Source organism: Rana temporaria, chromosome 4 (assembly GCF_905171775.1).
Source record: "Rana temporaria chromosome 4, aRanTem1.1, whole genome shotgun sequence".
NCBI classification, from domain to species: Eukaryota; Metazoa; Chordata; class Amphibia; order Anura; family Ranidae; genus Rana; species Rana temporaria.
Genome location: NC_053492.1, coordinates 239,835,512 through 239,849,195, shown reverse-complemented (window position 1 = coordinate 239,849,195; position 13,684 = coordinate 239,835,512). Strand labels below are relative to the sequence as shown.

The window sequence follows — 13,684 nt, the reverse complement described above, 5'->3', positions numbered from 1 at the left end:
CAGTTCGTTTTGCACAGAGTGGCCCCGAATATCCTCTTCTGGGGTCCCACGGCAGCTCTCTTGGCTCCTCCCCGCATCAGATAACCCCCTTTGGGAAGCGCTCTCCTAAGGGGGTTACCTTGCAGGCGTGCTCCAGCATTCGGCATCCGTAGCTGCCGAATGCAGGATTCAGTGGCGACGCCCGTGTCATTGGATTTGATTGACAGCAGCGGGTGCCAATATCTGCGCTGCTATCAAGCTATCCAATGAAGAACCGAGAACCCGTAAAGAGCAATGGCGGGAATGCGCCAATGGAAATTCGGGGCTCAGGTAAGTAAAAAAACAGGGGGGGGGGGGATGCAAGGTGTTTTTGTATAGGATGATTACCGCATATTATCAGAAAACATTGGTGAAACTGTTACATTCATGGGCCCGGAAACTCTGAATAGCATGCTGCTGGATTTTTCTCTTGTCAAATTTGTTTATCAATTTTGAGCAGAATAAATGTTGAGAATCAGAAACTGATAAAAAGTGGTACAATAATAGATGAGATATCACAGCATCACAGTAATCTCAGCATCACAGTAAACACACATCTAAGACTTGGTATCAACATTTCAGCATACAAGGTGTCGAACTATCACTGTTTAAAAAAGTCTAAGGGGTAAGTGGTAGAAAAGGATTATTGTGGCTATTAGCTTATGTTCCTTTAGCTACAATGATTGTGGACCAGCATGCTAGGAATTCTCAACAAAATATCAGGAATTATGCTCTGACACTTTTGCTGTATCCAATATTTTTCTCCATTGGAAGGCTTCCCTTCTATTCCTGTTCTGGTGACAACCTCAAATTTTGGGTTTTTCTTTACTTTCACAATAACGGTAAACAGGATAGAGGAGGGAATACCCCTAATGGGTCAAGTGGTAGCAACAAAACCGGAGTTGTAATCCACCTCCACGGTGTCCAAAAAAATAAAATAATAATTCCTGATACTTTGTTGAAAAGTCCTAGCATACCATTAGCGCACCTGGATTTTTTTTGCTGACACAATGTTCATACATCTTGGGGGGGGGGGCGCAATTTGGCATGTTCATCCTGGGCTTTAGATGACCTTGTCCTGGCACTGCTTGTGTGCATGGCCACATATGTCAACAGTGATGGTTACAGGCAAAAAAAAAACAAACAAAAAACAAATCAAAAGTAATGTTCTTTAAAGCGGATGTGCGCTGAAAAAAAAATATTAAAAGCCAGCAGCTACAAATACTGCAGCTGCTGACTTTTAATATTAGGACACTTACCTGTCCCGGAGTCCAGCGCCGTCCGCAGCAGAGGACGAGCGATCGCTCGTCTCTCTGCTGCTCCCCCCTCCATCCTCAGTGAGGGAACCAGGAAGTGAAGCGCTCCGGCTTCACTGCCTGGTTCCCTACGGCGCATGCGCGCGTCGCGCTGCGCCCGCCGATTGACTCCCGCTGTGTGGTGGGACCTGAGTTTTCCCAGCACACAACGGGGGGGGGGGGAGGGGGCGACGGGATGTGATTCAATGCCCGTCTTTCGCCCGTGAATGCTGGGCCGGAAGTGGGTGCAAATAACTGTCTTTAGACAGGTATCTGCACCCCCCTCCCCCCTGAAAGGTGTCAAATGTGACACCGGAGGGGGGGAGGGTTCCGATCAGCGTGAGTTCCACTTTAGGGTGGAGCTCCGCTTTAAGCTCTGTGAGGTCTAAAAGGAGGCCTAAAAGGAGGTAGCACATTGTGAAACTAGCATAAAAAGAAAAACTCCACCAAGGAGTGTGAAAACCACCATTTCTGATCTTTTTGAAAACTCTAGTTACCTGGCCAGTATTATACTCCAATAGCTTTAATACTTTGAGACCCTGATCTAAATGATTATGCAAGAGTTCCAAGTTCAGTCTGACTTGTGGATCTTCTTTTTTGTTCCAGGTCAGTGACTGAGAAAGTATTAAAGTCAGGGACAGCAAGGCTACTTGACTTTTTAAAAAGGATGTAAGCAATGGCAATCTCCACATTTGAGTACATGTGCTTTTTACTGTATTGTTTTCGTTTTCTCTATTCTGTACCTTATTAGGACAACGGTCAAATTTAAAATCCGCTACATATATCCCAGTAGGGGGGCGCTGGACCGTTTCAGAGAAATTAGAAAATTAAGGGATAACAATTTAAGATATTTATTGGGAGAAAGTGGCAAGAAGCGTCTTGGCAAGCCCGTTTACAGACTGACAAAATGTACCGGTAGGCTTAGAAATTTAGTTTTTTTTTCTCTGCTTTCAGAAAACATACATCCAAAAAGATGGAAAGCGTGAATACGGTATAATGGGTCGATCATTCATTTCCAGTCGCTTACCATAGCATCACAAATTAGGTTTCCCATATTGCACTCCCTAAAACGACACTCCAGAGAAGATCCATTTAGATATACAATGGTTTTTCCAATTTCTTGAGCAGAGTATTGAAGCAATTGTTCCTTCCATTTGTTAACCTCTGCTAAAAGCGCTGGGTCTAAGAAAAAAGAAATGCATTATACTGCCAATAAGAATTTATACATATGGCTGTATCTCACTTGAGTCATAGATATATGGCCCTTTTTAATTACTGAAAACAATAAGAAAATAAGAGTCAGAAAGTTTATTATATTGATATATTGTATGTACCGTAATAAAAAGCGTCAGCTGCTCAAGTGGTATGACAAAACCAACAGGGGCTTGGTATATATGAATTACAAAATCTAAATTCTCTTTTCCAAACAACCATTGGAATTATTCAGGAAAGAGTTTTTGCTCTCAGGCTGCATTCACATCTCTGTGTTTTGAATCGTGGGCAGATTTACCGTGATTCTGTGTGAATGACAAATCGCAGAAAGCACATTTGAATGGCACCTAAAATCACGGTGCAGTTCTGCCGCGATAACTATGCTGCAATCGTGTAGCGACCCTTTTTACTTGAACCATATCACCCAAAAGTAGCGCCTGAACTTTTTTGGGCGACAAGCTTCATGCGATGAGTTGCCGCGATTGTAGCACGGCAATCGCGCCAGAACCGCACCATGATTTTAGGCGCCATTCAAATGAATGGCATCTCAAATGTGCTTTCTGCAATTTGTCATTCACACCACAGCACTTTGAAATCGCAGGCAGAATCATGGCAAATCTGCTCGCCATTCAAAATGCTGAGATGTGAATGCAGCCTTAAAGCAGACTGTCAATCCACAACATGCTCTCACCTGCCTCCTCAAAAACGCTCCTTTCAACTTTCCATTTTCTCCTTGCCCATCTCCTAACATGCCATATTTTTGGAAACGTTGCTCGTTATATAGAGGCACTGCTGCCTTCTGGGGCGTCTACATCACCCATCTCAGGAGACTGAATTCTGCACATGCAGACACGCTGCAGGTCTCTGTCAAGAAGCTTGCAGAGCCCTGCTTATGTATGGGGCAATCTGGTGCATGCAAAGACACTGTGGGGCTCTGTCAGGGCTATTGCACCAAGTAGAAATCTTCTGCATTTGTGCACATGCCCTGCATCTCCTTTCAATATAGGTCTTGCTGGAAGCAGTGTAGAGCTAGAGGCACTTAATCTGCAAGAGGACAATGCTGGACTTCATGATTAGTAGGTATGTTTTCATTAACTTTCACAGAGGGACAATTTTTAGGATATTTAAATTTCATTTTTGATACCTAGGGTGGAGTTTTTTTTCCCCCAAAAGAAAAGTATATTGATTTTGCATATTTCCCATTTTAAATTATGATCAGTGCTTACAAAAGTCTGAAAAATCTTTTTTTATTCCCATATCCAGCCTCCTATTATACAGTAGGTGAGGTTTGATGTCACAATGTAGAGAATAAGATTTTCTATCATCTGTGCCCAGTCTTGCCACACAGAGTTAATCCAACTCTGAGCAATCCTCATTTATTGTTCAGTGAAAATTAACAGACTTCCAGATACAAACCTGTCTAAATAAAAAGTCCTTTCCGTCTCCTTGCTTCGAGTGACATACATTACCTCTCACAATGAACTGTGGATCACCCCCCATATTATGATAAACATCCAGGAATGTGCATGTGTCTAAGCTAGTGCACGAGATGTAAAAACCCTGTCACTCAAAGCAAGGGGACGGAAAGGACTTTTTATTTATAAAGTTTTTTATCTGGAAGTCTGTTAATTTTCACTGAACAATAAAAGAGGATTGCTCAGAGCTGGATTAACTATGTGTGGCAAGACTGGGCACAGATGATCGGAAATCTTATGCCACGTACACACGATCATTTTTCGGCATGAAAAAAACCGACGTTTTTAAAAACGTCATTTAAAATGATCGTGTGTGGGCTTCACATCATTTTTCGGCTTCTGAAAAACGTCAAAAAAAAATTTCGCTGCATTTTTTAACGTCGTTTTAAAAAAATGACGTTTTTCAGGTTGTAAAAAATGATCATGTGTGGGCTAAAAAGACGTCTTAAACCCGTGCATGCTCAGAAGCAAGTTATGAGATGGGAGCGCTCGTTCTGGTAAAACTACTGTTCATAATGGAGTAAGCACATTCATCACGCTGTAACAGACAGAAAAGCGTGAATCGTCACACGGAATCAGCTAAAGCAGCCCCAAGGCGAATAGAACTTCCCCTTTAGAGTGGCGTCGTACGTGTTGTACGTCACCGCGCTTTGTTCATAATTTTTTTTTAAAACAATGGTGTGTGGGCAACGTCATTTTTATTGATGAAGTTGGAAAAACGTAGTTTTTTGGACATGCTGAAAAACAACTTTTTTCATGCCGAAAAATGATCGTGTGTATGCGCCATCATTCTCTACATTGTGACATAAAAAAAATAATTTGCTTTATTGCCATCACAAGGGGGCAGAGAAGCTCCCTATGTGATAGCATAGTTCGGGTTCCAGGTTCTCTTTAGGGAGTGCAGTGTAAAGGAAACCATAATTCTTGGTTTTAAAAGTAACTTGATACATGAGAAAAAATTCCCAGACGTAATCTCCATGTACATCAAAAGTACTTATATAGTGTTGTCAATTTACGCAGTGCTTTACATATACACTGTACATTCCCTGCCCTCAAAGTGTTTACAATCCAAGGTCCCCAACTCACATTCATATCAGGGCCAATTTAGACAGGAGCCAATTAACCCACCAGCATGTCTTTGGAGTGTGGGAGGAAACCTACACAGGCACAGGGAGAACATGCAAACTCCAGGCAGGTAGTGTTGTGGTTGGGATTCAAACCAACAACTCTAGTGCTTGCAGGTGGAAGTGCTAACCACTTAGCCACTGCGATAAATGAAAAATCTTTGGCTGCAGAATACATGTGGCAATGATAATCTAAAACTCTTGGGTGAGCGACGTCTATTCGAGAAATAAGAGAGACGTTTTTACATTTAGGGAATTAACATCCAGAATATTCACCAATGATTACTAGATCTGTCACCTTTCAACGAGCAACAGTGGTTCACACTGCTATACTACTATGCTCTAAATTACCGTATATACTCGAGTACAAGCCGACCCGAAAATAAGCCGAGGCACCTCATTTTAGCACAAAAAAACTGGGAAAACGTATTGACTCGAGTACAAGCCTAGGGTGTCCCATCTGCATGCCTCACTGTTCCTCACTTTGCCCCACTGTGTCCATGCCTCACTGTGCCCATGAATAGACTGACGTTTAACATGGGAGTCTATGGAAGGGGTTCCCGACTTTGAGAAATTGGTGCTCCCCAGCCGTATGTCCACCAGACAAACTTGTAGGAGGAAGAGTGGGGCTACATGTGTGCCAAGTTTGGGGTCCAGGGGACCTACGACTGGCCAGTACCGGGTCCCCAAAGTTCGGGAGATCAAGCGCAAAAACGTGACTCGAGTATAAGCCGAGGGGGGCAATTTCAGCAAATGTGCTGAAAAACTCGGCTTATACTCGAGAATATATGGCAATGGTTAGCTTTTTACACTTTTTCTAGAAAATTTGATATTGTAAGCTAGAACATTGATAAACATTTTACAGTATGCTTGTACAGTCCCCTAAATATTCCTGTGTATAAAGTATCTCTAAAGTAAATTTTTTTGTTCACTTTGAATAAAGTTTGGAATAGGTAAAACGTCTGTCAGGCCTTTTTCTTTTGCCATTTGTGTCCCATTGAGGAGAGATCACTTCCACTTCCCAACCTGTATAGACAAATGTCACTTCAGATGTCACTGGAACAACTGTCGCTACTAGAAGATTTTGGTCCTAAGGACAAACAGAGGCTGTAGCCTCTCATCACTCTTCAAAACAAAAAAATAAAAATAAAAGCACTTTAATGTGAAATGTTTAAATTTGCCTATTGTCATAGGAAAACTGTAGACACATTCGTTAGATCGTTGGATCTTTTTCAATATTCCCTAGCATCATTTTCATTTTACTCTTCTGAATTCAATCACTTGCACCAACCAGCCATCCATATGTGCACCAGCGATTTCTCATTTACAGTGAGGTAAATGTGTCCGCCAATAAATAAGCAGATTTTAGGGCACTAATCCTCCACTATAAACTGGCAACTGTTTAAAGGCAATAGCTATTGATAAATGTAGCATTGGTCACATTATAAAAGCAATAAATATTGCCAAAGCCTAAAGTTTATATTAAAAACATGGAAACACCAAATATTAGCGGTGGCAAAAGTTTATTTAGCAACTTAATACATTTAAGTATATTTAGTATATTTGGACTGAAAATCTGGTCTAGGAATGCAACGAATATTTTGGCAGTATAAAAAAAAAAAAAAAGAAGAAGAGTTGAATGATCGGCAAATTGGCACTTTATAAATGCAGAATTCAGACAACTTCAGATGTTGGATGATTGTGTATTGTTACATTTTAGTGTTATGCCTTACATTAGTCAAAAACAAAAAAAAGATTACCGATCATCATAGGCACAATGTATACAACATTTGAAGTTAAAGGGTTTGTTGAGATTTCTGAAAATATTCCTATTACAGTATCCACAAAACATTAGCAGATTGACAGCATTAGAGATTATTTTGACAGCTGTATAGGCCCCTAAAATGTGTAATGAGAGTGATGCAGTCATGGACTAAACTAAAGCCAAGACAAGGGCTACATGCCATGTCATAGCCTTTAACAAGAGACACGCTACACATTCCAAAGTCTAATCAGAAAACCTATAGATTTTCACAAAGTGAGGTTAGAGATTTACCAACCTTCAGGAATGCTGCTGTTCAGCAAAATTGGATTTCCTGAGGAATGCAAGACATTTCCTTGTGCATCAAATGTTACGTCTAAATGGCCAAGATATTTTCCAAAAGCATATGCTTGAACCACTGGTACAGAGCGGCCATCATCGGATTTCACAATAAAAGGATATTCTCCAACTGGGACATCATTGGAAGGTGGTGGTCCTGTAATGGCAAGCATCAAAGGATGAGTTCTAACAGGAATTACTAATGTTAATACATTTATAGCAGGGAGACAAATATGCAGGGGGGGGGGGGGGGAGACCCTGACTGATCCACTGAACTGCCAATGTAAAGTACTGGGGGGGTATAAAACAAAAACACTGGGTTTTTATATATAGGATGCAACACTGTTACCTGAAATTCTATCACATAAAAATTGTTGGGTAATAAATTCCCTCTGATAATAAGCAACTGACCATCAAAAAGAAGCCTGAACTGAGAGAATACGAAGGCAAGTGTTGCTGATCTGTCCTGAAAATTCTCCTGTTTGTCATGGTGATCCAGAGGTTTTAATGCAGTGACCTGGAAAAAGTTTGCAGATCATTTCAGACTTCACTTTGACTTCTTATTCTGAAAGTTTATTCAGGGTCAGTGACTAAAAAAACCCCACTGAAAATGGAGATAGCAAAACAGCTAGAGACCTTGAGAGATCAGCAAAGGCAACAAACATTTATCTCAGTAATAGTTTCCTTTAATTTTACTCCCCTCCCAGATAAGCCTCACATTTCCATTTTGTAGAATGTAAAACAGTTTCCATCTGCAATTTTTCAATTCATGTCCTGACAAGTCATGAACTCATTAACCATGTTCTATCTCACACCATAGTCGAGTACAAAAAGTAAAAATGCAGCATTATGGATTAAAATTCAAAACATACAAAAGCTGGATGAAATCATGCAACTGAAATAAAAACGGATATCGTGGGGTGGTTATGGTGCCACGGGGAGGAACAATACAGAAAAACAAGACTACAGCATCCAAAATGACTAGACAACCTATCGAAACACAGAAATAAAATGCCTTATTTCAGTCATAGCCATTGCAGGAACGAATCAGGCTGCCTACAGCTCACCCATCAGAAAGCCAGGGGCTAGACCTCCCTCAAGTTACATTAAATGTGATTATAAATGTAATACACAAGGGTCTAGCGAAGATCATTGGAACTCAAGTGAACCATGGTGTGTTAAGTGACCCTTCTTGGCAGCAGCCCAGTGGGAGTGGTGCCCGCTGTGCATGCTGAGAAGGGGTACTCAAGGGGCAGCTGTTTTTTGGGGTCCTCGACACGTGGCCCTCCTGGCGGGAGGCACGCGTGTGTGATTCCAGCCCCGGGACCACGTTGGTCTGAGCCTGCATCTCTATCGGGTAGGCCCAGCTATGCTGGATGGGGCCTATGATTCTAAAAAGGCATCCCAAGCTGTCCAACCAAGTGGGGGCAGCTGCTTAACGAAGGAGACCGGGAGAGGACCTTTTCCCTGGAGGAGACCAAGCAACGCAAGCTAATGTCTCGGTATAGGCCTGGTGACTTCGTTAACAAGGGATCCAATACTCTATTTGTCTTACAGTCCGCCGGATTGGCTTAAAGGCTCTTTTGCTTCAAGGCAGGACGTTCGGGACTTAAATCCTGTGGCAGAGGATTCCTGACAATCCAGCTTTCATTCTCAGACAGTCTGTGGCAGAGACTGTTCTCATACTGTCCTGTCCGTGCATCATTCCAGCTGCTAGGCCATGCAAGAGGGGTCTATCCAGGTGAGCAATACCCACTCAGGAGTGAGTGGTGAATACTGGAACTTTAGATACTTTTTATGTATTCTGTACTGCATACCTGAACCTTCCCCTTCTCTATACTCTCTACATCCTTCACAAGTTTTTTGCAGCAAAAATAAAACCCAACAGTTTTACATCTTGTGCGGACATTGCAATTTCTACAGACTTTCTTCCCTGGACAACGAACTTCGAGGCAACGTGCAAAACCCAAATCTAAACCAGCAGCTCCACTGGGGGTAGTGCTACACATACAATATTTACCATCCATATTGCTACTTTTTACAACTTTTGTTCGTATTACAGACTCTTGTTCAAATTATGTACATCTCCAAATAGTTTCATCTTTAGGAAACAGATTAGATAAGTGTTATGCAAATCTGCATTCCGTAGATACAAATTCTTCCACAACAAACGCTGCAGCGATTAAAAGTGGTCCGTTTACTAAATGGCAGTCAAAAAATATGATCTACAAGGCTGCCAATTATATTAAGAAAGTCAGAAGATTTAGCATTGATGGCTTGTTTTTAAGAATGGCAAATAGCATGCATACACTGCGGAGTAATGTAAACAGAGCTGCACAAATATGGTCTCCTCATAGCAATGTCTTTGTGGCTCAATCATGGCGACATAGGGTTGCGTAGCATATCATCCAACTCACCACTGCCCAGGAGATTGATACAATTCATAAGGAGATCTCCAATTCACAGATACTTAACACCCCATGTCCACAGGTACATCAATTCCCTCATTCACCCCTGCTAATTTTCACAAGGTTGCCAAGCTTTTTTTTTAATGCCCACTTAACCACCTGCCCCCTGGATCCTGCTCCCTCGCAAATGCTACAATCAACTTCTGGCTCTATTCTACACTCTCTAACTCGCACCTTCAATCTCTCCCTCTCTTCTGGCATGTTCCCCAACTCTCCAACATAAGCACTAGTCACCCCCATCCTTAAAAAGCCCTCACTGGACCCCACCAATCTTAAACTGCGCCCCATCTCCTTACTCCCGTTTTCCTACAAAATCCTTGAATGTCTAGTCTACAACCGACAGACCATCTGACTGAGAACAAACTTCAGTTCGAATTGCACCCTCAACACTCCACATAAACTTCTCTCCTTCAACTCACAAATGACCCACTAACAGCTAAAACCAATGGACGCTAATCTGTACTACTCGTCCTGGACCCCTCTGCTGCCTGACACAGTGGATCACCCCCTTCCCCTTAAACTCCTCTCCTTTGGTCTCTCGTCTTTAGTACAACCAGTCTGCCCATAGATGGATCAAACCTTGGCCAGTTCAACATTCATCTACGACGGGCTTAACAAAGGCTACTCAGGACTATGCTCAAACAGCAATCCTCACAGTGAAGTCTAGCTCTGGTTTATCAGGTGAACAGCTGTAGGGATCCAAGGCCTAATGATAAATTGGGCCACTCCACTGAAACTAGAGTACTCTTGTAGCAATTGGGGAGGGGGATCCCAGTAGTAGCCAAGTAATCTATAGAAGCTGTATGCTATTAAGCTTCTGACTGGCTATCCGCACATTGGCTCTGACAGCAGAGGGCCTCTCACCTGGATGTAGATCACTTGTCTCTTTAGGCGGGGCCTCTCTAAGCTGCTGAGGGAGGGACTCTGAGGAATGTATACTCCTTTGGCATATCTAGGAACCCAACATGTTGTGAGAAAAGGAGTTACATAGTTACATAGTTAGTCAGGTTGAAAAAAGACACAAGTCCATCCAGTTCAACCACAAAAAAAACAAAAAACAAAAAAACAAACAAACAAAATAAAAAACACAATGCAATCCCATACACCCAACTCCATACCCACAGTTGATCCAGAGGAAGGCAAAAAACCCTAGCAGAGCATGATCCAATTTGCTGCAGCTGGGGAAAAAATTCCTTCCTGATCCCCCGAGAGGCAATCGGATTTACCCTGGATCAACTATACCTATAAATGTTAGTACTCAGTTATATTCTGTACATTTAGGAAAGAATCCAGGCCTTTCTTAAAGCAGTCTACTGAGCTGGCCAGAACCACGTCTGGAGGGAGTCTGTTCCACATTTTCACAGCTCTTACTGTGAAGAAACCTTTCCGTATTTGGAGATTAAATCTCTTTTCCTCTAGACGTAGAGAGTGCCCCCTTGTCCTCAGGGTTGACCGTAAAGTGAATAACTCAACACCAAGTTCACTATATGGAGCCCTTATATATTTGTACATGTTGATCATATCCCCCCTTATTCTCCTCTTAAAGGGCCCACGTGTTAATTTGAGCAGTAAAAAGTGGGTGATCCGCTACAATAAGCACATGTCAAGTGTCCTGACACTGCACTGTCTACATCGCTTTGCGTCAATGGCTAGCTAAGCAGCAAAGGAGGAATAAGGACGACCGCCTTGGACTCTGCATTCAATAATGGCAATCCATAAATTAATGTTCTGACAGGTTCCCTTTAAAATTCTGAATAAGTGGAGTTGCACTTACAGTACATTCCAAACATACATGACACAATACATGAAATAAAAAACAAAACAAAACTGAATAAGTGAAAGAACTCACCTGTGTAAAGGAATGTATTTGTGTGTCCTCCAACAACTACATCCACTCCCCTCACCTTCTGAGCAATAAGTTTATCAGTCGCAAAGCCCGAGTGACCCAAAGCTATCACCTTATTTACACCAAGAGTTAAAACTTTGGAAACTTCTTTTTGCAAAACTTCTATCTCGTCTTCAAATTTCAGGTGTGGGCCTGAAATACAGAATATGAAGATATATTTAGAGTTTTATAAATGTTCCAAAATGCAGCAACATACAATAAACTAGAACATGGCTTTACAAAATGGAATTATTAAAAGTTTTGTTTTAGAATACTTGTAGCCCCTTAGTGACAGAGGGTAAAACAAATGTTAATGCCCGAACAAAAGTTTGCAACTTTGACATGTTACATAGTTGATAAGGTTGAATAAAGACAACAGTTCATCCTGTTCAACCTGTGTAGATGTGTGTGTGTGTAAAAATAAATCATTTCCCATATCCCCTGTATAGTTTTCGCCAAGATACACATCCAAGAGTTTTTAAACAAAAAAAAAAACAAACATACTTCCTGCCGACACCACAGATTGTGGAAAGGAGTTCCATATCCTTATCGCCCCGACAGTGAAAAACCCCCTACGCAGCTTAAGGTTGAACTGCCCCTCTTCCAGTCTCATTGTGTGGCCCCGTGCCCTTTTACACTCCCTGGGACTGAAAAGTTTCATACTTACGCTGGGGTTATCGTTGATATATTTGTATAATCGCCATCAAATCTCCTCTCAAGTATCTCTTCTCCGGGGAGAACAAGTTTAGCACTTGTAGTCATTCTTCATAATCAAGGTTTTCCAGTCCCCATATTAATGTAGTTGCCCTTCTCTGGACTCTCTCCAGTTCCAGCACATCCTTTGAGCATTGGTGACCAAAACTGGATGGAATACTCCAAATGCGGCTGAACCAGAGTTTTATAAAGCGGCAGAATAATAGTTTTATCTCTAGGAGTAAATTCCTTTTTAAATGTATGCCAATATTCTGCTGGCTTTGGTAGCTGCTACTTGACACTGCATGCCATTTCCCAGTCTGTCTTCTACTAGTATCTTGCATTTATATTTTTACTCCCCAAGTGCATTCTTCCATTTGACAGCGTTAAACTTAATTTGCCATGCAGTAGCCCATTCCAATAATTTATTCAGATCCTCTTGTAAGGCTTCTATATCCTGCTGTGTTCTTGCCCTGCATATTTGTGTGTCGTCAGCCAACACTGCGATTGAGCCATTTATCCCATCCTCTATATCATTTATAAATAAATTAAATAGAATTGGTCCCAGAACAGAGCCTCGGGGTACCCCAGTAATCACTCTAGACCATTCTGAGTACACGTTATCACAACCCTTTGGACACACCCCCGTAGCCAGGTACCTTCCCCTATGGTCCAGGCCTACAGACCTCAGCTTGTAGATTCAGCATTTGTGGGGGACTGTATAAAATTTTGCAAAATCCAGGATACACTACATCCACTGGCACTGGCCAGATGGCAGCTCACTTCCTCGTAGGTGGTTAGTAGGTTGGTTTGGCAAGAGTGACCTTTCATAAAACCGTGTGGATTTCTGGTAATGCCATTTTCATCAGAAAATTGTTGGATATGATCTCTTATTATCCCCTCAAATAGTTTACAAACTACTGACGTTAGACTGACAGGTCTATAGTTCCCTGGAATGGATCTCTGCCCTTTTTTTAATATTGGTACCATGTGGACTTTTCGCCAATCAGCTGGTACCAATCCTGTCCGTATGCTGTGCATAAAGATTAGGCATAGCGGTCTAGCTATAAGCTGACTGAGTTCTTTAAGGACTCTTGGGCGTAATCCATCAGCGCTTCTCTAATCCTTTTGGGACTTCAGCCTCTGTTAGCCACATGGGTGGATCCTTTCTCAGTTGGTCTATATGTTCATGGTTGCGAGCCAGCACCCAGTCCTTCCTTTTTGGTGGATTATATGGCTTACCTGGAGCAGCGATCTATCTAATTTCTCCCCCCTGTGGCGGGTTGCCAACAATACTGTTGTGGTTGTTGTACCTCCTTTTCCTGTGTGAAGACTGAGAAGAAAGAATTTAGCACAGCTGCCTTCTTGTCTTCTGTAACCACCTTCCCTTCCTCGTCCTTTATGGGGCCCATT

At 42.0% G+C, this 13,684-nt stretch overlaps 1 protein-coding gene across 1 annotated transcript in view; it reads right to left on the bottom strand.

The window, feature by feature from the left end:
- NT5E (5'-nucleotidase ecto) overlaps nt 1-13,684 on the bottom strand; it is a 115,866-nt gene that overhangs the window by 26,817 nt on the left and 75,365 nt on the right. Inside the window, exons 3-5 of the mRNA XM_040350051.1 lie at nt 11,543-11,731; nt 7,185-7,382; nt 2,341-2,495 (exon numbers count right to left, since the gene is read on the bottom strand). Coding sequence (XP_040205985.1) covers nt 2,341-2,495; nt 7,185-7,382; nt 11,543-11,731 — 542 coding nt within the window. The remainder of the gene's footprint in view (nt 1-2,340; nt 2,496-7,184; nt 7,383-11,542; nt 11,732-13,684) is intronic.